This window comes from Furipterus horrens, unplaced genomic scaffold (genome assembly GCF_987537825.1).
Source record: "Furipterus horrens unplaced genomic scaffold, mFurHor1.1.pri manual_scaffold_4, whole genome shotgun sequence".
NCBI classification, from domain to species: domain Eukaryota; kingdom Metazoa; phylum Chordata; class Mammalia; order Chiroptera; family Furipteridae; genus Furipterus; species Furipterus horrens.
In genome coordinates, this window is record NW_028327174.1 from 168,344,949 (window position 1) to 168,372,518 (window position 27,570).

The 27,570-nt window shown below is 34.0% G+C and overlaps 1 protein-coding gene across 6 annotated transcripts in view; it reads right to left on the reverse strand.

Annotated features, from left to right (window-relative positions):
- Positions 1–353: 353 nt before the first annotated feature.
- The window catches only part of GKAP1 (G kinase anchoring protein 1), a 72,637-nt gene continuing 45,420 nt past the window's right edge, over positions 354–27,570 (reverse strand). For 3 of the 6 annotated variants that reach the window (XM_090275877.1, XM_090275878.1, XM_090275876.1), the window contains 6 exons: positions 19,888–20,040; positions 9,963–10,064; positions 6,488–6,551; positions 4,366–4,436; positions 3,459–3,536; positions 354–1,312 (listed from right to left, as the gene is read on the reverse strand). In XM_090275877.1, coding sequence (XP_090132003.1) covers positions 1,265–1,312; positions 3,459–3,536; positions 4,366–4,436; positions 6,488–6,551; positions 9,963–10,064; positions 19,888–20,040 — 516 coding nt within the window. In that variant the 3' untranslated portion in view covers positions 354–1,264. Of the gene's footprint in view, positions 1,313–3,377; positions 3,537–4,365; positions 4,437–6,487; positions 6,552–9,962; positions 10,065–19,887; positions 20,041–27,570 lie in introns of those variants that run through there. The other 3 variants (XM_090275881.1, XM_090275879.1, XM_090275880.1) reach the window with 3 other exon arrangements.

Below are 27,570 nucleotides of genomic sequence, written 5' to 3' on the forward strand. Positions count from 1 at the left end.
CTGAGCCACACTAGCCGAGGCCCAAGTGATGGTATTTTAAATGGGAGAAGGAACTCTGGACGCTGCCTTTGGTTTTGGCCTGGTTGAGGATGGCTAGGTTTTCCTCTGGGTTTCCTGGTGGGGATGCCATTCTCCCAGATCATGCAGCTTTTGAATAAAAACCTCTTTCCTTTCTCACCATCCTCCACCTCTAGAATTTGCCTATTGGTGGCAGGGGGCAGACAAACCCCCACTTTGGTCCAGTAACACAGTAATTTATAAGGTTCATGCAACCTTGTGGAAGAAGCCAGACGTAAAAACAATGATGACATTGCTTATTTATTTAATAAGTATTTTTTCTTCAAAGACTGTCATAAAGTGGAATCTTTCATGTAATGCTGGTATTAGAGGTCAAGAGCAGTACTGATGTATCTACCTTTTCATACAACCAAAAAAAACCCTTGGTACTTCAAATGAATCATATTTGTATATCACTGACTACCCTGAAAAATGAATCCCATAAACTACAAATTATTCTAGTAATTGATTATACCAACAAAGGAGCTCTCATCCCCACCCCTCCACATCAACACTCGATTCTCAGCATGCCATGTTTCTGTCCCCAACCCAGACTGTTCTTTAAACAAATATTTCAGCCCAGATTTTGTTCCTTTTACCTGGATGCTTTTCAACATATTTACAGAAAACATATCTACCCTCTAAAAACTATCTCATGCAAGTTTTCTCAATTTCCAAACAATGTGATGTCACAATCTAAGTTGTATGGTAATTATTTTTGCGGTTGTCTTTACCCATCCCACCTTCTGTTTTCCCTGAGAATAAGCTACTTGAGGATATCACCATTTTTCACTCATCTTATATGCCACAAAGGTTTAGCATGCAGAAAGGTCTGAGTAAATAGTCACTGGATTTAAATAATCCAATTAATTGGTTGTGCTAAAAGCAAAAATAATACTTTCACATTGTTTCTGAAACTTAAAACATCAAACATATTAATGGAAGAGTAAATTAACTTTATTGACTGATGAAAAACTAAAGTGATAAGAAGTATGAATAGTAAACAATAATCACTGCATTCTGCTGGAATTCTTTTTCTTCTTTTCACTTTATGCCAAAAGGACCAAAAATTATAGACTGTTAGTAAGCTAATCATTTTAAGTATTTCAACAAAAACTGCATAGCTTAGCAGTTGCACAGCATTAAATATATACATTTTTGCAAAACCCTGAAATTTTTAATTTCTTGACCTCAAAGGCCAATGGAATCACCTACACTGGTCGAATTCAGAGTTTCTTTTCCCTTTTCTGCCACCCTGTAAAGAAAAATAGGGCAAATTATTGGGGAAATACCATTTTGGGGACATTTTCAAAGTAAAAATATATGAAACTGAAGGCATTTTTGAGTATGAGAAGAAAGCAATTTCTTTTTTGAGTTTGTTGCAAATTTGAATGTGCATTCTACTAAATTATCTTTACGGGGTTATTTTTCAAATGGTTAAAGTAGTTGTAGAAATCAGTTTTGTCTATTGGAATTAGCCTAGACTTAGTAAGATCACCAATATCTTATTTTTTAAGAGTTCTTGTAGACTGTCCCAGATTGTTTTTAAAATAACAATTCTGATCAATACTAAAACAATTTATTTCATATGATCAGCAAATTAATTATATCAGTTCATTACCCTTTCAAGTAATTCAATTTCTAAAGCAAGTTTTATCTAGACATCTTATCAGATAGCATTAGAAGCCTCATTTTGTTCACACTGGGTTGGAAAGTAGATTGTACTTTTCATATTGCCCAGTGACATATATACATCTGTATTTAATCTGCTCTACATGAAACTCCATCTATGGTACTTGACTTGGACCCAGAAAAGAGAAAGGCAGCTTGAAAGACAAGCAGTATATTACATTAATTAATTTTAACATCAAATTTTCTGCCTTATTCTAATTTTGAAAGTAAATACTCGTAGAAATATGGAAAGTACAAAGAAGAAAATTAAAATTATCCATAACTACTCTACCCCTCCCATTTTAACCATAAATAATGGTTTGATGTATTTGCCTTATAATAATTTTATTTTTTTCTCCATTTTTATAAACTATGGCAATGGTACCCAAATTTAGTTGATCATTAGAATCACCTGAGTAGTAATAAGTTTTAAAATTCTGATGTCTAGACTTTGTCCCAGACCTATTTATTCATAATTACCAAGAGTGGCTGAACTATCTGTATTTCAAAAAGCTCCCAAGTGATTCTGACAATCAGCCAAGTCTGGGAAAGTACATTTCTTAAAATGGTGGTTATATCAGGGGCACTTGAAACCCAGACCAATTTATTAATAATGGTGGCAGTGTCTTTTTTTTTTTAATCTTTTTTCCTGCATATAACTTCCTTTGTTTTAAAAAAATCAAGTCTAAGACCACTGTTATTTATGAGCAAATAAAGCTTTGCAAGAATTCATTCAGAGAAAACAAGTATAGAGAGGATATGTAGGACCTGAGATGTGTAGTGACTGTATTAAGAACAAGATTTATTTCCTTACAGCAGAAAAATAAAAGTAAATTTACCAATGTTATACAGCTTAAAAATCTTACCTTGCTTCTCAACAAGATTAAAAAACATGAACAATTTCAAGAATCATTTTCAAAGCCTCCCAGACAAATTCTACTTCCTGGACTGATGAAATATTAAAGCTGGGGCTAAACAACTTCAATGCTCTCTGGGTCACCACTAGTTTTCAAACTTTTTTTGACTATGACCCCACCTTAATCAACATATTTTACATCATGACTTAGACACATACATACAGATAAATGTATGTGTGTGTGCTTATATGTACATATACACATACACATATACTGAAACAAAGCACTGATATTTTTTTACTGCTTCATCCAGAAAAAAATGCTGAATGCCAGCTTGTGAATGCAGAAGAAATGATAGAATTAGAAAAATCACTATTTTGCAACCACCAAAATAACTGCTGCAAATATCATCAATGGATGCTAAACCATTGGGTAAAAAGAAAAGGATAATCACACAATCTCAAAGCATCACTCCATGTTATCATTTATTAATTACAAAGGGGAAAATATACCTTTACAATGAAGACATCTAAAAGACAGTACTGTACCCAAGTGATTAAACTCACTATATAATGGGACAGATATCATTATGTGCCTTCCTTCAGTCTGAGTCAATGGTATGTATACCACATCACCTATGTAGTACCAAGGATGTTTCTGAAATACTTTAGTTATTGCTAATACTTTAGTTAATACCAATACCTAGAATAACCTTAACATTTTCTAAAATGTAGACTATATAACAAAATTAATAATATTTATGATTAATAAATTTTGACCTAAGAACAAAATAGTGCAATTATTCAATCACACAGTATCTATTTCAAATGTATTATTTGTGATGAAAACACTTTCAAAATTATAAAAGCATACCTGGTATTTGGCTAATTCTGCTTGTAATACTTTCACTTTAGATCTTTCTTGTTCTAATGCAGCATGAAGGGAAGTCACCTATAACCAAATATTCAATTTTTAAAAAAAACTTTTACTGTCTTTTTAGGCAAATACTCTTAATTCTTTTTTTAGCTTCGTGTAATCATATGTGTGTGTATATATATATATATGTGTGTGTGTGTGTATAGTATTAGTTTCAGATTTGAACAGCATAGTGGTTAGACAATCATATACTTTACAAAGTGCTTTCCTCGGGATTTCCAGTACCTGCCACCTGGTACCATTCATATAATAACCTTATTAATATTTATTCACAATGATGATTTTTGACTACTTGATAAATGAGCATCAGAGAACATTCTGTCCTCACCTCCCCAATTTCAATTAGAAATTACTTAGCTATATATTAGATATAGAGAGGAGAGGATAAGCTCACCATTCTAAGACCACATAATAAGAATGGGAAGGGGAGAAAATCAAGTCCAAGAGTAAGGTAAGTTCTACCTGCCCTTTCTATCTCTATATTCATAGTCCACATCACCTACAGTACAACTTATCTTCCCTTATTATTCAGGACACACCTACCTCTCTTACACAGTAAACAATCTTTATTCATTTGCTAGTACATATTGAAGAGTAATAATGAAATATAATTTATATCACTTTTTTTCTTTTTTATTGGATGCATTGGGGTGATACTGGTTAATAAAATTATGTAGGTTTCAAGTGTATAATTCTAAATAGATCATCCGTATACTGTATTGTGTGTTCACGAATTTATATCACTTTCTTGCAGTGCTGATGACTATATTTTTGTTTAGTCAAGTTTCATAATTCAAGACTAAAGCACAGCCAAAGAATACCAGTCTTGTATAGTTTTCCTTACCTGTATAGTCAGCTCATTCTTGATACTCTGTGATTCATCAACTTGCAGAAGTATTTCTGCTTTATCTTTCACTGAAAAGAAAAGGAAAAAGAATAGTATAATTCTTTCAAATCACTCAAATAATTTAACAATACTTTAATGACCCAAGAAAACAATGCAGTCAGGCAAAAATAGTTGTCCTCATACTTAATGAATGTATTTCTTGACCATACATAGCTCTTTTTCACTGGTCAATTCTGATTATACATTATCCCCACAGCAGTTTTCTTGGAAATTTTCCATTTTCTATAGCAGTTAAATATTAATTATAAGGTAGGATGAAACAGTATAAAGGACAAGGAAACAAGAAAATAAAACATTTCACATAGGGATAAAACTTTAAATACCCTGACTAATTTTCAAGATTAAAAAAACGTAGTGTGTTTGTTTTGTTAAATTGTCAGGGTGAGCATACCACAGGCCCACAAAAATTATTTTCATACCAATAAAGCACTGTCAAACATAGCTCCTATCACACAACTGATCATATAACATCTGTGGTCTCTCAGAGCTATTCATTTGCCTAAAGTGTTTTTTTTTTTTTTTCTGTCTTTGGGGAAGCAAGAGATCTAATATTTTGGCCCCCAAGTTTCCTAAGCATTAAAAATCTCCACATGACTGACAAATTCCATGGTAATGCCTACTGAATGAAAAACTAACTCAACTTTAAAACAAGCTAAGAGAGATTGAAGAGGTAAAAGTATAACTGTTACACAGTTTTTATTATATTCCCATCTTTTAAAAATATTTCACTAATGAACTGTTTGACTGTTGTATCTTCTAACTCCATTTTCCCCACAGACCTACGTACTGTATTTTTCATGTAATGATCCTATATCAAATTTTTCTACTTGGATTATTTATAGTATGAGTATGCACACCAATTTTATCTACTTGTAGCCATTTTTAATCCATTATTGAGAGTAAGCTTTTATCAGTTAATTTTCTCACTTTTTACAATGTTTTTTAACTAAGGAATATTTCACATATATAAAAATCATACCGTCAATAATATCCTAAATTTATTCAGTTAGAAACATACCTTGTAAATATTTATTTTCATGATTTTATTCATTAAATGATCTACATGAACTCAGTAACATAAACATATCTAAATGAATCTCAGGAAGTTTGTATCAATTTGTTCAAATAATGCTTTTCCTCATTATTCTTTAACTTCTATTTCATCATAGTTAAGCTGTATAATAGTTATAATAAATAGAAAAGTTATAAAAATAATTCTGAATCTACTTCAAGATATATATTCTGCTCAACTGAACAGGATTCCTGGTTTTTACTCACTGTTTCAATAACTATTTAATAATATAATTAAAATTTTTGTTGAACAATTCCACTTCCACTATCTTCATATTTGAAATAATTGTTTTGGTCTTGTTTACTTATTCTTCAAAGTGAGTTTTACAATTTCTTAAGTGCTATACAGTACTCACAGGAGCTATACTTGATATTTCATTAATAATTATTAACAGGGAAAATTGTTTATTAGACTTCAGAAGATTTTCTCATTTCTTCATGACTTTATGTCTCTTTTATGGTTTTTAATTTCCTTTGCATAAGCTTTATATTAAAAATTAATACACATTTTCTTTTCAAGGTTAAGTGTCACTAAGTAAACATATTCAGGAATACAACTGATTTGTGGGGATTTTCATACATCAACTTTACTAATCTTATTATCTCTTATCAATTTCGATTGGTTTCCTTGGCTTTCTGGAGCTGACCTATTGCTAAAAGTTTAGAGTGGCAGCAAAAATATGAAGAGTAGAGGGTCAGGGAGAAGGAAAACCTCCAATGATGACAGGCCTTCTCCTCTAATAATTAAAAACCAGAATCTTAAGCAAATGTTATTGTTTTCATGCTAACTGTAGTCTAATAATTTATAAAAACTAAAATTTCAAGATTTCTCTTACATGAATAATTGTAAACTTGTATAATACCTAAGGTGCTATAAGAGTGACTTGTAATAAAAAATTACCTGCAACAATTCAGTTTGTATAACTCTGGGAAACTTTTTATTTTGTTAAGATTAACTTTTAATTCTAAAAACACAAAAATCACTTACTTTCACCTTCCTGAAGCATTTTCAATAACTGTGCATTTCTTGCCTTTACTTCTTTATATTTTGCCTAAGTGTCAAAGAAAAAAAGATTTAATTTTGTAAATTATATAATGATTTACTCTCAATTTACGAAGCTATGAGTTCTCAGCTTGCCCAAATACATAAGTTACTTTTGAAAGAAACAGGGTAGAGGGAAGTGTATTCCGAACTGTCCATTACTTAAATTAAATCCCTGATATAATAATAGAATATTATAGGTGACTGAAGAATAAAGAAGAGAGGGACAGAAGTAGATATAACTCAGGATAATATTAAAAGTTTCCTGAAGCCTTTGTCTTTTCTTCCTCAAATAAAATCCTTAACATTTCAAAATAATTTGATGAAAACAAAAAGAAAAATGATTCATAGCTCTCATATACCAGGAGTACCCAGTACTACACTAGAACTTTCTGTATCTGCCACTGTTCAAGATGTGACTATTAACTGCTGGACATGCACCTAGTGTGACTGAGAAAATACATTTTAAATTTTATTTAACTTTAAATTTTGGTACACAAATGTAGTACTTACTGAATTGTACAGCAGCACAGTTACGTCTTCTCAGTTAAAATTAAATTTACTAATCTCTTGCTATTTTATTAACTAAATATTGTTAAAGTAATTTTTGGCTGATGTGAATTAGTAATTTACTGAAATATTTTTTACTTCTCTCTAAATTTTCTCTCCAATGGCTTAGCTTCTTCTCATACTGTGTAAATGATACAATTATACATTTATGAAGAAGAGAAACTGTGTTTCCACATTAACCCCCAAATTCCAGAGAATTTTCACTCTATACCACATTTATTCAACAGCCTTATTTATAAATACTTAATGCATTAGAAAAAAAACAATATATTTAATACATTATAGAAAAACCAGAAATCAGAGAAAGAGATCAGTATAAGAAACTTGTCATTTCCTCTCTCCTCGTGTACACAGATATGTACGGAAGGTACCAGATTCAAAGTCTTTCATATAAAACCAGTTTAATGTATTTTAGAATCAAGTCCAATAAAGATGGCTTTTACTAAATACAGAACAGAAGTAGGCATAATAGTAAATGAAAGCGAATAGACCTTCTGAGCATCTTAGAAATGAACAAGAAAGGTAAGTCAGATGAAAACATAAAAGTATTAAGAAAAAACTTTATGTCAACTACAGCTATATTCACTATGAATATAGAAATATATCCACTGTGAATATGTAACTGTATCTTATGAAATTCTAACTCTCAGGACTTCAATGTTACATTTACCAAACTATCTCTAGTGCAAGTCTTTTGTTCAAGGTCCAGAGCAATGTACATGGAGTCACCTCTTATGGCAGTCTTAGTGTCTCAAGTCAGCACTTAAAGCAAAAATTGCAAATGATCGACATTACCCATGAAAATTCTTTGTATTGCTCGTAAAATAACATATTGAACATATACAATTCTAAATAGTAAATGTATCTATAGAAATATAAATGTATAAAATGCTAGTACCATGCAATTTATAATAAATAGCACAAACAAAATATGCACTGCCCTTACTGGCATTTTTAATGTCATGAAAGAAAGCAATTGAAGTTAAATACACATATGCTCTGACTCCACTGTGCCCTACTGCATCCTGAACACCTATGCTGAATCCACAGCTATTTCAAGATCAACATGTCCAAAATGGGATCTATTATTTCCACTGCCTAAACTAGTTCACAACGTGGTCTTGCTCTTATGCTCAATACCTGTTCATTGTTTTACCAGACTATGTTCACTCCAGGCCCTCAGCTATGTGCATCACCATCCCACAAAACAATTTTCATGTCACTTCCCTTCTAAATTCTGACCCCAACAAACATCTCCAATATCATGTTCTACAACTTCCCATTTCTCTAAAGTTGGTAACAATGCATTTCCTACCATTCCAATTCCATGTCATTGTATGTGCTATTCTCTCTACCTGGAAACCCAATCTTTTCTGTAGTATCCTTACCAATTTTTAATAGCAAAAACTAATTCCTTCCTGTTTCTGTGCTTCTGGAGCATTCAGTCAAATCTCAATTACAAAGTCTACACTGCAATTATTTATATGCTTATCTTCCCCATTAGACTATGAGCTTTTTGCTAACTCATCCTTGTATTCTTTGATCTGGGACATGGTATGTGCTCTACAAAAGTAAAGAAAACTGTAAACAACAACTATAAACATGTCAAGTGAAAGACAAGAGTAGAAGAGGAAAGAAACTGTTAAGAATCATTAGGGCTGGAACTCGATTTATCATTTTTTTCACTATTACATATGCACAGTCCAAAAAGACACTTGAGATAAATAAAAAGATTTTTTTTTAAGCCTAAGGAAGGAAGAAAGAGAGTAATAGATAGGTTTATAGTAAACATAAATTGTATAATTAAGAAGAGTTAGTGACCATGTGGAGAAACTGGAACCCTTGTGCATTGGTAATGGGAAGGTAAAATGGTAGAGCTGTTATGGAAAATAGTTTCGTGGTTCCTCAAAAACTTAAATGTAGAATTGCCACATGACCCAGCAATTCTCCTCTTAGCTATATAACCAGAGGAATTAAAAGCAGGGACTCAGCCCTGGCTGCTGTGGCTCAGTGGATTGAGTGTCGGCCTGCGAGCCAAGTGTCGCTGGTTCAATTCCCAGTCAGGGCACATGACTAGGTTGCACGTCAGATCCCCAGTTGGGGGCGCGAGTGAGAGGCAACCACACAGAGATGTTTCTCTCCCTCCCTTTCCCCTTTCCCCTCTCTCTAAAAATAAAATAAGCAAACAAATAAATTATTTAAAAAAAAAAAAAAGCAGGGACTCAGATACTTGTACGCCAATGTTCATAGCAGCATTATTCATAATAACCAAATGGTGAAAACAATGTGACTGTCCATCAACAGATGAATTAAAAAAATGTGGTATATACATACAATGGAATATTATTCGGTCATAAAAATAAATGAAATTCTGACACATGCTAAAACATGGATGAACCTTTAAAATATTATGCTAAGTGAAATAAGCCAGACACAAGAGAACAAGTACTGTATGATTCCACTTATATAAAGTACCCAGAATTAGCAAAATCATAGAGAATAAAGGTTACCAGATGCCGCAATGAAGAAGAAATAAGAAGCTGTTTAATGGGTACAGAGTCTGTTTGGAATAATAAAAACGTTTTGAAAACAGAAAGTGGTGATGGCTATACAACATTACAAAGGTACTTAATGCTACTAAATTGTACACTAAAAAATAGTTAAATGGCAAATTTAATGTTATATATAATATAAAAATAAATTATATTATATTCCAATTTTATGTCATTAATGAATTTAAAAACCCAAACAAAAGAAACATTATTTCTATCATTCAAACATTAAACATATTTATATATAAGAAAAACAGAAAGTGCAGATTACTAGTTTACAACAGTAAATAAATACAAACCTCCCACTGAGTGATCACATTTCTCAGTTTCTGGATTTCAGCATCTTTCCTTTCAAGTTCCAACTTTAGTCTTTCAATTCTTCCATCTTTCAAAACTACTTCCTGAAGAGAAAAAAAAAAGATTATTTTAGAACTAAGATAGTCTGCTAATTCTGGTTTACAATTTTCTTTTGTGAAAAGTTTAAGAGGAAAAATCCCAATTTTCTCAATTTTAACTCACTTTCTACAGCAACCTTAAACTGTTGACTGCATTTCTACTTTTATTCAGTGGTATAATTATAATTATGTACAAATATGCAAGCAAATAAGATATTATGATTATCTCAAATGACAAACATACCCTAGAATAATATCAGGGCTTTGAGATGATATATTTATAAACAAGCTTATTAAAATTGCTCTGTGACAAGTTTAGTCTATCTTTAAGACCATCAAAATTGCACTTACGATAAAAAATAAAAATAGCTTTTCTTTATTATCAGCAATTAGAAGGTAGAAGATACAACTAGAAAAACCAGTTTCTCCCAATAGCAATAAAAACATCCCCAAGAATAAAATTCAGAAATTTTCAGGATCCATAAAGAAAAGTATAAAATAACAAAAAAGATCCATAACCAAAAAATGTTTGTAGATAGAAAGACTAAATATTACTAAATATATTATTTTTTATAGTCAATACAATTTCAATTGAAATTCCAAAAGGTTGTTGTACTTTAGAACTTAGCAAGATAGTCAAAACTTCATCTGGGAGAATACAGAATGGAAACAAAGTTAATGCAATGAAGAGAAATTTGCCTAACAAATTATACTATACAGGAAAAATAACTAAAATAGCATGGTCATGGCACCCAGGTTGAAAGAGCAGTGTTATAGAAAAGAAAGTCCAGATAGAGATATAAGACATAAAAATTTATTGTAATATAAATATAGTATTTTAAAGAAGTGGAAAACAAAGGCTGAATAATGATAGATTATAGGACAAATGGCTAACTGGGAAAAATCAAGTTAAATCCCTCCGTCTTGCACCATATACCAAATTAAACAAACTTAAATTCAAAAATATCAAACCAAAGTATTATTTTTGATAATAATATAAACTGGTTCTACTTATCTAATGAGTATGTGAAAACTTTAACTTATTCTAAAAATATGCAGTGAGCACCTCACTGCTGCCGGGTGCTGGATATATAATGATGAACAGAACTAAAAGGGTTATTGCCCTGGTGGGACTTGTCTGCTGCAGGAGGCAGATTAACACAAAGAAATGCTGTGGCTTCTGGCCAAGATAGAGATGTAGGGAGACATACTTTGCCTTCTCACACCACCATAAGAAAGATCACAACCAATCTCAAAACAAAAAACAACAAGAACTGCCAGAAAATCAAACTGTATGGAAGTTCAACAAGCAAGGACTTAAGAATAAATACTCATCTAGATGGGCAGGAGGGGTGGAGCCATTGAGACGGGATGGAGATGATACAGTGTGGTGGCAAGGCAGTGATGGCACCCCACAGAATGGGTGGGCAGTCCCACATTCACCTGTGGCAGGTAAAAGCTGGGAGGGACACCTGGGGAGCGATCCCAGACTCAGGCCAGACCACACAGCTCATGGTTCCAGCACTGGAGAACATAAAGTGTCATAGCCTCTGGCCATGAAAACCAGTGCGGGTTGGGACGGCAGAAGAAAACTGCTTATCACTCAGTAGAGTCTCTTCAGAGAGCTCCATGGTCCTAGAACATATGCAAACCCACCCACTCTGGGAACCATCACCAGAGCAACAGCTAGAAGGGTGCCAGTTGCAATAGGGGGGTGGTGAGTGCTAAGCAAGCAGCATTGTTCCCTCTCAGACCCCTCCCCCACATACAGCACCACCAAACACTGAAATGGGGTTGTCCTACCCTGATGAATACCTAAGGCTCAACCCCTTAAAATGTAACAGTTGTACTCAGACAGGGGGTCAAAGCAGCTCTACGTAACACATAGAAACAAACACAGGGAAGCTGTCAATTTGAGGAGACAAAGAAATATGGCACAAATAAAAGAACAGATCAAAAGTCCATAAAAAGAACTTAAGTGTAATGGAGACAGCCAACCTATCAGATACAGGGTTCAAAACACTGGTGATAAGGACGCTCAGAGAAATGATTGAGTATGGTAAATGCATAAAAGAAATGAAGGCTACACTAAGTGAAATAAAGAATAATCCACAGGAAACCAATAGTGAAGGGAAAGAAGCCAGGGTTCAGATCGATAAATTGGAACATAAGGAAGAAACAAACAATCAACCAGAACAAAGTGAAGAAACAAGAATTGAAAAAAACTAGCAGAGAATAAGAAGACTCTGGAACTGTTCCAAACATGCCAATATCTGAATCATAAGAATGACAGAAGGAAAAGAGGAAGAGCAAGAAATTGAAAACTTAGTTGAAAAAATAATGAAGGAAAACTTCCCTAATTTGGTGAAGGAAATACACACAGAAGTCCAAGAGTCACAGAGAATCCCAAACAAGTTGGACCCAAAGAGGATCACGCCAAGACACACCATAACTAAAATGCCAAAAGTTAAAGATAAAGAGAGGCTCTTAAAAGCAGCAAGGGAAGAGTTACCTAAAAAAGTATTCCCATAAGACTATCAGCCAATTTCTCAAAAGAAACTGCAGGCAAGAAGGGACTGGCAAGAAGTATTTAAAGTGATGACAAGCAAGAGCCTATATAACCAAGATTACTCTCTCCAGCAAAGCTATCATTTAGAATGAAAGGGCAGATAAAGTGTTTCCCAGATGAGGTAAAGCCAAAGGAGTACATCATCACTAGCCATTATTATATGAAATGTTAAAGGGACTTATTTAAGAAAAAGAAGATCAAAACTATGAACAGTAAAATGACAGCAAACTATCAACAATTGAATCTAAAAAAAAAAAACAAAAAACTAAGTGAACAACTAGAACAAGAGCAGAATCATAGATATGGACCTCACTTGCAAGGTTATCAGCTGGGAGGGGAAGGGGGAGAATTGGGAAAAAGGTACAAGGATTAAGTAACATAATTAGTAGGTACAAAATAGACAGGGGGATATTAAGAATAGTAAAAGAAAAGAATCCAAAGAACTTATATGTACGGCCCATGGACATGAACTAAGGGGGAGACTACTGTAGGTAAGGGAAGTACGGGGTAGAGGGGGGCAAAGAAAAAAGAATTGGGACAACCTGTAATAGCATAATGAATGAAATAAATTAAAGACAAACAAATGCTTACAATTAGGAACTGAGGTTTTTAAGCTATGAAGAAAAGAAGTATAGTGATTTAAAAAAGAGAATAATTGGATTATTCAGGTAAAGGCCTAATTTGGGAAGGCCTTGTAGACCATAAGAATGGTCTGCATAGTATTCTAAGTAAAATAGAAGTAGTGAAGTATTTTGAACAGGACTGTTAAGATTTACGTTAGATATATGTTTTTAAAGGATGACTTTGGTTGATGTGTGCAAAATAGATTAAAGTGGGGTAAGAGAAGTGGAGAGACCCTTTAACTGCTACATTAAGTCCAGGTCAAAGGAGATTATGCCTTTGAGTAGGGTGGAAGCAGTTTAAGTGGAAAGAAGTGTATCATGTAAGAAATTATTTGGAAATGCAATCAAGAGCATTTGATGAGAGGCTGAATGTGGCAGTTGAGAAAGATGGACACTTCAAGTTTCTAGTGTAAGGAATAAGTGGGTGAACCAGAATTAGTAATATACATACTAGATGAAGGGAGTAGTCAAAGAACATATATGCATGACCCATGGACATGGACAATGGTGAGGGGACTGACTGTATGAATGCGGGGGCGGGATGGTGGAAGGGGGCAAAGGGGGAAAAACTGAGACAACTGAGATAACATAAACAATAAAATATTTAAAAGAAGAAAAAAGGAGAATATAGATACTATTAGGCCCAGGAATCGCATTTCTAGGAATTTATCTTAGAAGTGAGAAGAGTATCTAACATTCACTGAGATTTATTATAACAAAAAATTGGAAAGCAATTTAAATGCCCAACTACAGGATAATATAAGCTATAAAATACATTAACATGATCCCAAAATTATAATGCTATATGCCAAGGAAAAATGCTGGGAGGACATAAAACAAAATTTTAATAACTCTCTTAAGACATGGTATTATGAAAGATTTTCACTTCACTTAAAATTTTCTTTTATCAAAATTGTTTTATACTGAATATATAATCATTGAATGATATAAAACACTTTAATTTTTAAAAATGAAACCACATAAGTATTATAATAGTATCTAGATGAGTATGAGTATCTGTATCTATCATCTTTGAGTAGGAAAGCCCTTCTGAACATGACACCAAAGGGAGAAAACTAAAAAGACAGATTTAACATCATGAAAAATCTCCAAAAATACTATAACAAAATCAAAAGAAATGAAAACTCAGAAATAGTAAGTCATAATCAATATGACAGGCAAACGAGCAAGAAGTATGAAAAAGTATATAATCTCAATAGTAAGCAAGAAATGTTATATCAAACTGGTACTATAAGTTTTTCTTACTGTGGGTAAATGAAAACCATTTAGTTATTAAAAACTCAATTATTTAATGTCCAAGAATTATTACTTAATTACCTAAAATGGTCACCATCTGCATTTTACTAAAAAGTAGTCCATATAGCGGTTTCTACATCACTGGGGGGTAGGGTATATATCCACAGAAAAGTAGGACAACAAAATATACACAGAATCAAATTTCATGAACTATAGATACACTGTGACATTTTTTGTTTTTGTAAATTTTGGTTAACAATCTACTAAACTAATTTCAAAACCTGTTAAATTAGTTGACACTCAGTTTGAAAAGCACAGCCAAAAGACTTGAAATGTCAGGTCAAGGACACTGTAAGTCCTCACTTGAAATCATGGATAGGTTCTTCAACTTTGAGCAAAATGATGTATAACAAAACCAATTTTATCACAAACAAGAGTTAAGTACTATGGCATCATATCAATATTCAGATGAAATAACATCAAATGAAACCACCTCATTCAAGGACCTGCTATAGTTGATTCAACAGATACTGAAGTTTAAGGACATGGAAAAGAAGATAGATTTGAAAAATATTTCAAAGTTTAAAAACTCCAAAGCCTTGAAAAACAGAAAAGTGAAAAACAAAGTTTAGAGTCTGGCTATCTAGATAAAATGATAAAACCAAAAACAGAAATGATGAAAGTGAAGCCAAGCACTTAGTTTGGAAATTAGATGACGAGCCTGAGTTTCAACATGGTGAGTATAAGGTATACACTGAATAAAAGGGTGAAATATATCATAAGGTAAATTAATAAAACAGAGACCCGAAGGCCATTAAGGTGAATAGAATCTGGAGTGCATGAACTACCTACCCAATTCTAGTGAAGTTGTGAGAAATCATCCTGCTGATAGAAGATAATGTTGATACACACCAAAACAACACAGATGTTTATATCCTTTGACTCAATTACTATTTTTAAGAATTTTTTCTAAGGAAATCACTCATCAAAAAGTTAAATATACAAAGCTGTTCAATGAATATCAGGTGACCAATTCTAAACAACCTAAATGTTTGATAACAGGGTACAGACCAAGCAAATTACAGCACGTTGAATTGACAGAATATAATGCATGGTTTACAAAAGGGCTATGAAACTATATTCCTTACTGTTACAATTATTTTTAAATACTTATATATGTGGCATTTTCCTAGAAAAGAAGTATTCAAAAGTGAAACAAAATGTTGTTAAGAATGCCCAAATTAGGGTTGAATTATTTTTCACCTTAAAAAATTCCTGCCATATTAATTAATGTACAATAAGAAAGGATTTTAACTTTGGCAAAAAGAAGAGAGGAGTACAATGGGGAATGGAAGGAGGTAAAGTGGCCCCAATCTACTTTTTTTCCAATTACACTCAATGACATGAGAAAATCTTAAATTTTTAATTATGAAAAATTTCACATATATATACGAATGATACAAATACAGTAAAAGGAAAAATAATGCAATATACAGATTAGGGATTTTAACATTGAAAACAGTATAGAAGATCCTCAAAAATAGTTACCATAAGACCCAGTAAACACTCTTTTGGGTATCTACCCGAAAATTTTGAGAACATTTATTTGCAAAGGTATATGCACCCCTACATTCACTGCAGCATCATTCATGGAAGCAACTTAAGTGTCCTTCAACAGATGATTGGATAAAGAAGATGTGGTACATATATATAATGGAACACTAAGAAAAGATGACAACATGGATGGATCCTGAGAATATCATACTAAGCAAAATAAGTCAGACAGAAAAAGTCAAGAACAGTATGACTTCATTATATGTGAAACATAAAACTGAAAGCAACAAATGAACACACAAGAAAAACAAACAAAAACTCATAGGCACAGATGACAGTATACTGGTTACCAGAGGGAAGGGGGATAGGAGGTATAATAGTAAAGGGTAAAGGGGGTCAAATATATGGTAACAAAAGTGGGACTTTGGATGGTGGGCACACAGTGCAATATAAGGATGATATATCATAGAACTGTACAGTTAAAACCTATATAATCTTACTAACCAAGGTCACCCCAATAAATTTAATGAAAAAAAGAATTTAGACATTACCAATACTTTGGCATCCCATATGTGCCTCTCTCCAGTTATATCCCTATCTCCCCCCTCCTAAAGATAGCTATTATTATAAATTTTATGTTTGTCATTCTCTTCCTATTAGTCTCTTACTACATGTATGTATATGTATACATATATGTATATTCCCTGAAATATATTAAATTTTCTATTTTTTGAAATTTATGTAAATGGTATCAAGTTATTATTCGATAACTTCATTTTTTAATGAAAATTGTTTTTGATATTTATCCATGTTGCTAAATATAGCTATCATTCATTTCTCCTATCAATTTTGTTATTACAAACAGCTGAGTTTTCAACATTCTTTTTGAACATGTCTCCTGGGTTTAATAGAATTTCTAGAACATGCATTTTGCCCATCATCTTCAACTTTAAAAGTTAATGCTAAATTGTTTTCCAAAATGGTTATACCGATTTACATGATCACTAGTAGTATGTTACTGTTGTTTTATATTCATAATAATACTATTATCTAATTCCTATCACTAGTTCTTATCTTCATTTAGTTTTTCCTAGGCACTGCAGTGGAAATTAATATTACTGTATATAAATTCATTCTCTACTCAAAACTTTCAAAAATCCCTTATTATGTACTAAATCATAAGTCAAGCCTTTAAATCCTCCATAATCTTTTTCAATCCACCTTACCAAACTTATCTGGTACTATTCTCCTCTATGATCCTTTTGTTCTAATTAAACTGATTTTATTTCCTCAATACTTTTACTCATGGCATTCCAGTTTCTTCTCCCTGACCTCTGCATGTTCAAATTCTACTGTCTTTTAAATTATAATTCAAAAGTCATTTCCTCTAAGAAAGCCATCTCTGATCTCCATTCATGTGAATTACTATCACACTTCATCCTTTAATGGACTTACTGCTTTCTACCTTGTATAAAAATATTATCTATTAAATGTGTATTGTGTACAATATACTCTGCTAAACATTTTAAATCATAATTGCTAATTTTCCTACTAACAGTGCATGAAAGGCAAGTAATTTCTTCATAATGTGACACAGCTGATAAGCTGCAGCTTAGAAGTTATATTTTGTTACTAAGTTTTTAATTTCAAAGACTTTTGCATTTCTACCATACTGCACTGTCCTATGGTTTTATTAGATCATTAATATTAACCATTTAACTAAACATACATACCCAATTTTGATCTATAAAGGGTTTGAGATATTTGTTGAAATATATTAATATCATTCTTTCTAACCAAAAATTACCTGAGACAGCTTAAAAAAATAACAAGATAGAGCACAAAGGGGAAAATCATAGTCAATATAAAAGAAGAAAGCAAATATGCTAACCATAAATGTTAAATTAACATGGTTGTTTGGACTGTACATAAACTTTTAACAGTCGAGGCAAGACAGTAAAATATTAAATTTAATTCAATGCCAGAAAAGAAGAAGCTCACAAGTACCTGAGGGCAGGCAAGGATTAACCACTACTAAATTGAAAATAGATTTTCATGTAGAATTATGTTAGCGTTATTTATTAACCCAGAGAAGGAAAACTCTGATTCCAAAAAACCTCCGCTGCCTTGCGGCATACCTCTTCAGGGGAAAGGCTAGGGGAGTAAACCCCGACAGAAAATCCGGAGCCGGAGTCCCTAAGGCGGTTTGACGTTGTAGTCAACACCGGCAACTCCTGCGGCGCACCTGAAGCCAAGCTGTATTGACTCCGTCTTTCCCTTGGATCCTTCAGCTGCGAAGAGGGGGGGGGGGGGTCTGCTGCATGGGCAACAGCAGACCCTCCATATCACCCTGCCCAGGCTCTGTAGCTTCAGCTTCACTGGAGAGGACACTCCAGCGACATCGCAAGATGTCGATTCAACACGGGAGGAGACAGATACCGTGTCACTCCCGAGTCGGACTGCACAGCCATTCTCAGCGGTGCAGATAGACTCTTAAGAAGCTACACCATCGTCTCTCGAGACGGACGGCTGCCGACGACGATTTATTAACCAATCTTACTGCTGCATTGGAGTAAATAGTTCTTAAGGGTCTGACTTCTTGGGCCCTATAAAACAATACTGTAGGTGTTTAATTTGTTTAATGACTGAATTTATTAGTCTTTGGAAAAGAAACAAAGAGATAACATTCACTGAAGAGAGTTACAAGATGGGAAATGGGCTTTTAGAATTTGAAATAGCCACTATAGAAATTTGTCAGAGTCAGAAAAAGATGAATCAAAAAAAGACTGTTAAGTAGAATATGTAAAAAAGTTAGCACTCATTTACAGAACAAAATATTAGCACTGTTTTTCAGGAATATACCTGGCAGCCCAGGAATTAAATCCTGCATGTCAGCAAGCAGGGAATGAAAGAAAATCAAGGAAGTAAGGGGATAATGTTCACATATAAGGTGAAGAACAGGTTCATAGTTTAAGAGAAAGATAAAAGACTAGAGGTAAAAAAAAAACCCAAACAGATTTACAGGTCTCTCTATGTGATATCTTGCTTTTTAAACAATAATTTAAAAATGTAAACACCATTCTTATAGCCTATGGAACTTACAAAAACAGACTGCTAACCAGATTTGACTTGTGGGCCACAGTCTACAACCCCTGGTCTATAGGATCAAATTCTAACTTATTTTCACATAGAAAGACCTTCATATAATCTAAATGCAATCTATTTTTCTGGTCCTGTTTTCTCATTCCACTTAACTTTACACTTGTTAGATGTAGTATTTTTCAGTTTCTTGAATATTCAATCTATGGTCTTTCATAACTCTGGGACTTTGTTCTTGCAGTTCTCTTAGGCTTTCTCCATTTCTCAGCTTATACAGTTATTTATCATTCGAAGTCCATCCCAAATGTCACTTCTTTATATATCTTTTACAATTCACCCAAGTGACTTATTACCTTTTCTATTCAAAACCTCTTTATTGTTTATCTCTCTCTTAAAGCCTTCAACATACTGAATGATATTCTTTATAGAGGTCTAACTCCTCCAATCCACACTACTCTGAGTGTTTAAGCAAAGGACGGTCTTAACCATCTTGGTATTCCTACTGCCCTACACTGGAGCGTAACAATACCTAGCATATAGGACATTCTCAATAAATGTTCATCAATGAATGAAGTACTTCACACTTTTTAATATAAACATCTGTGACTAAGTCCTCAAGCTATAACTTAATAGAATCATAATTGGATTCTACTGCCTTTTTATAAAAAAAAGAAAATTTTTATTTTAATTTTACTGTGATTTTAAAATAATTTTCTATTTTACATGCCTGGTTGTGTTCATGAGCTGTGCAATTATCTGTTCCATTATATTCTGTAAGTTGCTCTCTTCTTTTTTCTCTAATAAGAATTCTATGAACATCATCTTCCAGTCTATTGAAGAATCCTCCATCATGTGATAAAGTCTGAGAAGAACTCAATTCCTGTCAAAAATGAATTATTATTTACTATCATTCAACACAAAAGTGTATGCATTTAATAAACCTAGTCAGCCGCTAAAAGGAGAAGAAAATGGATAACTGAGAGACAACCATCTAATTCTTCTCTATTTGAAAAAGATAAACAGTAGTGACACATTTTGAAGTGTTTTCTTCTTCATATTTTTGAGTTTGGTATTGCTTGATTTAAAAAACATTTTTTATCCACATACATTTCACCCATTTACTGGGCACAATTCAATGTTTTTAAATGTGCTCACAAAGTTGTGCAACCATAACCACAATAAATTTTTTAAAATTTTAATCCTCTCGATATATTTTATTGATTTTAGAAAGAGAGGAAGTGAGAGAAAAACATCAATGTGAGAGAGAAATGTTGAACAGTTGCCTCCCGTATGTGCCCTGACCAGAGATCAAACCCGCAACCTAGGTATGTGCCCTGACAGGGAATAGAACCTGTAACCTTTGGTGTACAGGAGGATGCTCCAATGGAGCCACGTGGCCAGGGCCCACAATCAACTTTATAACAGTTTCATCACCCCAAAAAGAAACCCTGAATCTCGTCGTCGGCAGCCGTCCGTCTCGAGAGACGATGGTGTAGCTTCTTAAGAGTCTATCTGCACCGCCGAGAATGGCTGTGCAGTCCGACCAGGGAGTAACACGGTATCTGTCTCCTCCCGTGTTGAATCGACATCTTGCGATGACGCTGGAGTGTCCTCTCCAGTGAAGCTACAAAGCCTGGGCAGGGTGATATGGAGGGTCTGCTGTTGCCCATGCAGCAGACCCCCCCCCCCCCCCTCTTCGCAGCTGAAGGATCCAAGGGAAAGACGGAGTCAATACAGCTTGGCTTCAGGTGCGCCGCAGGAGTTGCCGGTGTTGACTACAATGTCAAACCGCCTTAGGGACTCCGGCTCCGGATTTTCTGTCGGGGTTTACTCCCTTAGCCTTTCCCCTGAAGAGGTATGCCGCAAGGCAGCGGAGGTTTTTTGGAGTCAGAGTTTTCCTTCTCTGATGTGCCCTGACTGGAAGATCGAACCAGCGACACTTAGCTCGCAGGCCGACGCTCAATCCACTGAGCCAAACCAGCCAGGGTAAACCCTGAATCTACTAGCAGTCATTCCCCATTTCCTCCTAATACCACCCACCCTAATAGCGCCAGCCTATGAACCAAAGGATTGCAGGCTCAATTCCCAGTCAGGGCACATGCCTGGGTTGCAGGCCAGGTCTCCAGTCGGGGGTGTGCGAGAGGCAACCACACACTGATGTTTCTCTCCCTCTCTTTCTCTCTCCTTTCCTCTCTCTCTAAAAATAAATAAATCTTTAAAAAAACATTACTTTCGGTATATTCCAGTAAGATTTCATTTTGTTTTATTTTTTAAGATTTTTATTTATTTACTTTTACAAAGAGGGGAAAAGAGGGAGAAAAAGAGGGAGAGAAACATCAATGTGCAAGAGATGCATCAATCCATTGCTTCTCACGTATCCCCAACTGGGGACCTGGCCCACAACCCAGACCTGTGCCCTGACTGGGAATTGAACCAGTGACCTTTGGGTTCACAGGCTGGTGCTCAGTACACTGAGCCACACCAGCCAGGGTCAGTAAGGTTTCATTTTAAAGCAACAAATAAAACATGCTTAAAATGCTGCTGAACTTCTGAGGAAGGAATACCATGATGGTGGCAACTAATCAGCCTACGGATTTCACGTCCCTAACAACTACTTCCAAAAACTAGAGACAGGGGCTTGGATGCATGGAACAGACTGACAGCTGTCAGAGGGGAGGGGGCTGGATGAAAGAAGGTGAAGGGATTAAGCAAAAAAAAAAAAAAAAAACAGCCCTGGCCATGTAGCCCAGGCTGTAGTTTCAATCTCCAGCCACAGCACATACAAGAAGCAAACAGTGAATACATAAATAAGTGAAACAGCGAATCAATGTTTCTCTCTCTGTCTCTCTCTCAAGACAATGAGGGACTGCCCTCAGAGGTTGCCCTGGCTGGGTAGCTAAGTTGGTTGTAGCTTCATCCTATGCACCAGAAGGTTGCCGGTTTGATTTCCAGTCAGAGTACATGCCTAGGTTGTGGGTTTGGTTCACTGTTGAGGCACGTGTACAAGAGGCAACCGATCAATGTTTCTCTCTCACATCAATGTTTTTCTCCCTCTCTTCCCCTTTTTCTAAAAATAGTTAAATAAATTCTTTAAAAAAAAAAAAAGGAGAGCTTTTAATGTTACTGAAGTTAAGCTGCTATATATTTAAATTAGTGTTTTAACTTTTAAGACATTAAATGTAATCTTTGTGGTAATTGCAAAGAAATAGCTCTTGAATATACACAAAAGAAAATGAGAAAAGAACTTACACATTTCACCACACATCAACAACTGAATCTAAAAAACAAAAACAAAAATAAAAACAAACTAAGCAAACAACTAGAACTGGGACAGAATCATAGGTATGGAGATCGTATGGGGGGCTATCAGTGGGGAGGAGGAAGGGAGAGAATGGGGGGAAATGGTACAGGGATTAAGAAGCATAATTGGTAGGTACAAAATAGACAGGGGGATGTTAAGAAGAGTAATGTAAATGAAGAAGCCAAAGAACTTATATGTACGATGCATGGACATGAACTAAAAGGAGGATTGCTGGAGGGAAGGGGGTTACTGGGTGGAGGAGGGCAAAGGGGAAAAATTGGGACAGCTGTAATAGCATAATCAATAAAATATACTTAAAAAAAATTTCACTAGAAAAAAAATAAACTGAACACTAAAGAAAATAGCAATGCAGGAAATGAGAGGTAAAAAAAGCTGTAAGTCATATAAAAAATAAATACCACACTGACAGAAGTCCCTCCTTCTCAACAATTACTTCAAATAAAAATGGATTAAATTCTCCAATCCAAAAACAGAGATTGGCAGAATAAATAAAACATTTTATCCAAATACATGTTCTCTACAGGGACTCAGCTGAGATCCTCATACACAACTAGGCTTAAAGTGAAGGAATGGAAAAGTATACTCTGCAATTATTAATCAAAAGGGAGAAGGAAATGACTATATTAATATTAGACAAAATAAATCATAAATAAAAAATAGACAAAGATTTATATATATGTATATATCTTTAATCCTCACCCAAGGGTATGGTTATTGATTTTCGAGAGACAGAAACATCAACATGAGAGAGAAACACCGATTCGTTGCCTTTCATACATGATCCAACTGGAGACTGAACCCATAACCTAGGTATGTGCCCTGACTGGGGATGGAACCCGCAACCTTTTGGTGCATGGGATGATGCTCCAACCAACTGAGCTACCTGGCCAGGATAACAAGAAAATATAAAATATTGAACATATATTTACATACCTAATGACCATAAAAATATATGAAGAATACATATATATTTTAACAGATTTGAAGGAAGAAATAGTTCTACAATAATAAAGACTTCAATACCCCACTCACAATAATGAATACAATAATCATACAGAAGATACATAAGGAAATAAAAGACTTAACACTATAACTAATAAGAACTAACAGACATAAACAGAACACTACCCACCAGTAAAAGTATACAGATTCTTCAAGTTCATTTTCCAGGATAGCCCACATGTTAGTCCACAAATGAAGTCTCAATAGATTTTAACAGACAGCTATCACACAAAGTATATACTCTGACCACAATCGAATGAAATTAGAAATCAGTAACACAAAGAAAAGTGGAAAATTCACAAAATTGCAGAATTTAAATAACACTTTTAAACAACCAATGGGTCAGAGAAGGAAATCACAAGGGAAATAAGAAAATACTTGGAGGCAAATAAATGCTGATACACAATATATCAAAATGTATGGGACACAGTGCAAGTGGTGCTAAGTAGAAAATTCATAGCTATAAGTGCCTATTTAAAAAACAAGAAAAATAAACAGCTTAACTTTATAATTTAAGGGACTAGAAAAAGAAGAACTAAACCAAAAGCTAGAGGAAGAAAGGAAATTATAAAGCTTAGAGCAGAGATAAACAAAATAGAGAACAAAAAAAGAATAGAGAAAAGTCAATGAAACCAAAAGTGGGTTCTTCTAGCAGGCTAACAGGTGGTGTGTGTGTGGCAGAGCAGAGTGGAGGAATTGAGCAAAAAGAAAAAAGAGAGGAAAAAACTCATGGACACAGACAAAGTATGGTGGTTTCCAGGGGAGGAGGGATGACAGGAGGTGGAGGAGGATATAGAGAGGATGATGGTGATGGAGAGAGACTTGATTTACAGTAGTGAACACACAATACACAGTGTATAGATGATGTATTGAGGAATTGTACATCTGAATCCTGTATAATTTTGTTAACCAATGTCACCTCAATAAATTCAGTAAAAAAATAAAGTTGGTTCTTCAAAAAGATCAATGAACTTGACAAATCTTTAGCTACATAGACTAAAAAAGGGGGAAGACTCAACTAAAATCAGAAATGAAAGTGGGAGCATTACTACTGATTCTACAGAAATAAAGGAGGACTGTAAGAGAGTACTATGAACATGGTATATCAAATAAACTGGATATCCAAGATGAAGCAGACTAATTGCTAGAAACATAAAACCTACCAAGACTAAGGGTAACAGAAAATCTGAACAGAACTATAACTTAGTAATGAAATTGAAATTGAATAAAAAATCTCCCAGCAAAGAAAAGTCCTTGGGACCTTGTGGCTTCACTGGTGAATTCTACCAAACATTTAAAGAAGAACACATTAAAAGAAAACCACAGACCAATATCCCTTATGAACATCAATCAAAAATCCTCAACAAAATACTAGCAAATAGAATTCAGAAAAAAACATATTGAAAGCATACACCATAGCCAAGTCAACCCACAAAATCGTAAAAAATATTTGCAAATCACATATCTGATAAGGGATAAATATCAAGCATATATAACTCCTAAAACTCAATATACAACAAACAACCCAATTCAAGAATAAGCAAGGACTTAAAAAGACATTTCTACAAAGAAGACATATGAACAGCCAATAAGCATATGAAAAGATGGTCGACATACCTAATTATTAGGGAAATGCAAATCAAATCAATAGGGAGATATCACCTCATACCATTAGGATGATTACTATAATAAAACAAAACGAAACAGCCAATAAGTGTTGACAAGGATAGAGAAACATCCCTTCACACTATTGATACAGCCACTGTGTAAAAGAGTATGGTGATTCTTCAAAATATTAAAATAGAATTACTATATGAACCAGCAATTATACTTCTGGTTATATTTCTTAAAGAACTGAAAGCAGGAACTCAAAGAAATATTCATATACCATGTTCATACCAGCACTACTCACAATAGCTAAAGGTTAGAAATAACTCAAGTGTCCACTAACAAATGAATAGATAAGCAAAATGTGGTACACACACACAAAAATGGAGTATTATTCAGCCATATAAAGAAAATTTTGAAATATGCTTTAACATGGATGAAACTTGAGGACATCATGCTAAGTGAAATAAGTGAGTCACAAAAAGGCAAATACTGGATGTACTCAACTTACATGAGGTACCCAGAGTACTCAAAGTCATAAAGACAAAAATAGAATGCTGGTTGTCAGGGGCTGGGGTGTGGAAAGCATGTGAAACTATTGTTTAATAAGCATAAAGTTCCAGTTTTACAAGAGTTATGGCGATGGATGGTGGTAAAGCTGTACAACCATGTAACTGTACTTAATACCACTGAACTGTACACTTAAAAAATGGTTAAGATGGTAAATTTTACATTATGTGTATTTTACCACAATAAAAAAAGAAAAAATGAATCATAAGACTTTAAAGAAGAACTAAAACTATAAAGCTTCTAGAATAGGCAATTGTGGCCTTGAGTTAGGCAAAGAAATATTAAATGCACAACAAAAGCACAATCCATAAAAGAAAAAGTGGATAAACTAGAATTCATAAAAAGACACCATTAAGAAATTAGAGGCAAGTCAGTCTGGGAGAGAATATTTGCAAATCACATTATTTAATACAGTACTTGTATCCAGAATGTGTGAAAAAATCTTACAAAACAGTAAGACAACACACTTAAAATGTGTAAAATATATAGACGTTTCACTAAAGATATAAGAATGGTCGATGAGTACAAAAAATATGCTCAAAATTATGAAAAGAAAAAACTACTGATATAGACAACACAGATGAGCCTTCAAATATTTTGTTGAGGGAAGAGAACCAGACTTAAAAATAACATACTGAATGCTTTATTTTAAATAAAGATACAAAGCTAATCTATGATGATAGAAATCACAAGAGTGGTTGCCTGTGGGAGCAGGGGGAGGGTGTGAGGTATTATAATTACTGGGACAGGGCAGAAGGGAACATTCTGCTATGACAGGGACATGGGCCATACAGATATATGCATGTGTCAAACCTCATCAAACTGCACATTTAAGACCTATGCATTCTATCGTGTGTAAATTATACCTCAATTTAAAAAACAAACCTAGCTTCTCACTGAGTACCTATTTCATAACTGGAGAACACACCATTTATAGAGTAAACTGACAAATATTAATGCTTTGTTCAACAATTTCTTTCATATTTTTTAAGGGCTCCAAATCACTTCCTAAAAGAATATCCTCCCAGCTTCACAGTATCAAGATATAATAGTAACAGGCAAACCTCAAAATGCTTCATCTATATCTGCTATTTGTCTTTTGCCACACTTGGGTGCTTTGAACTTATTCCAAGAGGAACTCTCAATAATGATGTTCTTTAAATGAGCTATTATATTAAAAATGACATAATATGTTTGGTATATCTACTTTCTCCTCTTTCCTAAGGTAGACATTCAAGATTCAAGTCTTGAACTTGATTTAAAACAATTACTTATTAAGACCTTACAATGTAATTACAGTAGTCCCTCTCTATATCGTGGTTCACTTATTGCAGCCTCACTGTATTGTGGAATTTTTAAAAATATTATATTTAATTATCGCAAATTTTTTGCTATATCATGGGAATTTGCAGTACTGTATACGTATGTTGTTAAAGTTACGTAGGTTTAAGAGTGTAGAATATGTTTAAGAACATAAGTAGTGTTTATAAAAGTGTGGAAAAGGTTAATAAGGGAGTGGGAAAGGTTAATAAGGGACTGGGAATGGTTTATAAGTGTGTGGGAAGGGTTTATAAAGCCTTAAAATATATATAAATACTAAAATAAATGTAAGGTTCCTACTTCATGGATTTTCACCTATAACAGGGGCGGGGGGTCTAGAACATAATACCTGTGATAAGTGAGGGAATACTGTACTACTATGCTATGCATAGGCTACTCTCACAGAACTCAATCTACTGACAAAACTAACAAATACAATAACAAACAATTATTAAGCACTCGTCTTTATGCATCAGCAATGGCAAATACTTGTAAGCATGCAGCCACTTATTCCTCTTTTATAAATGATAAACATAATCGATAGTGGCACATTTTCTTCCTGAGCAAAGTATGCAGTCTCAGAATTCT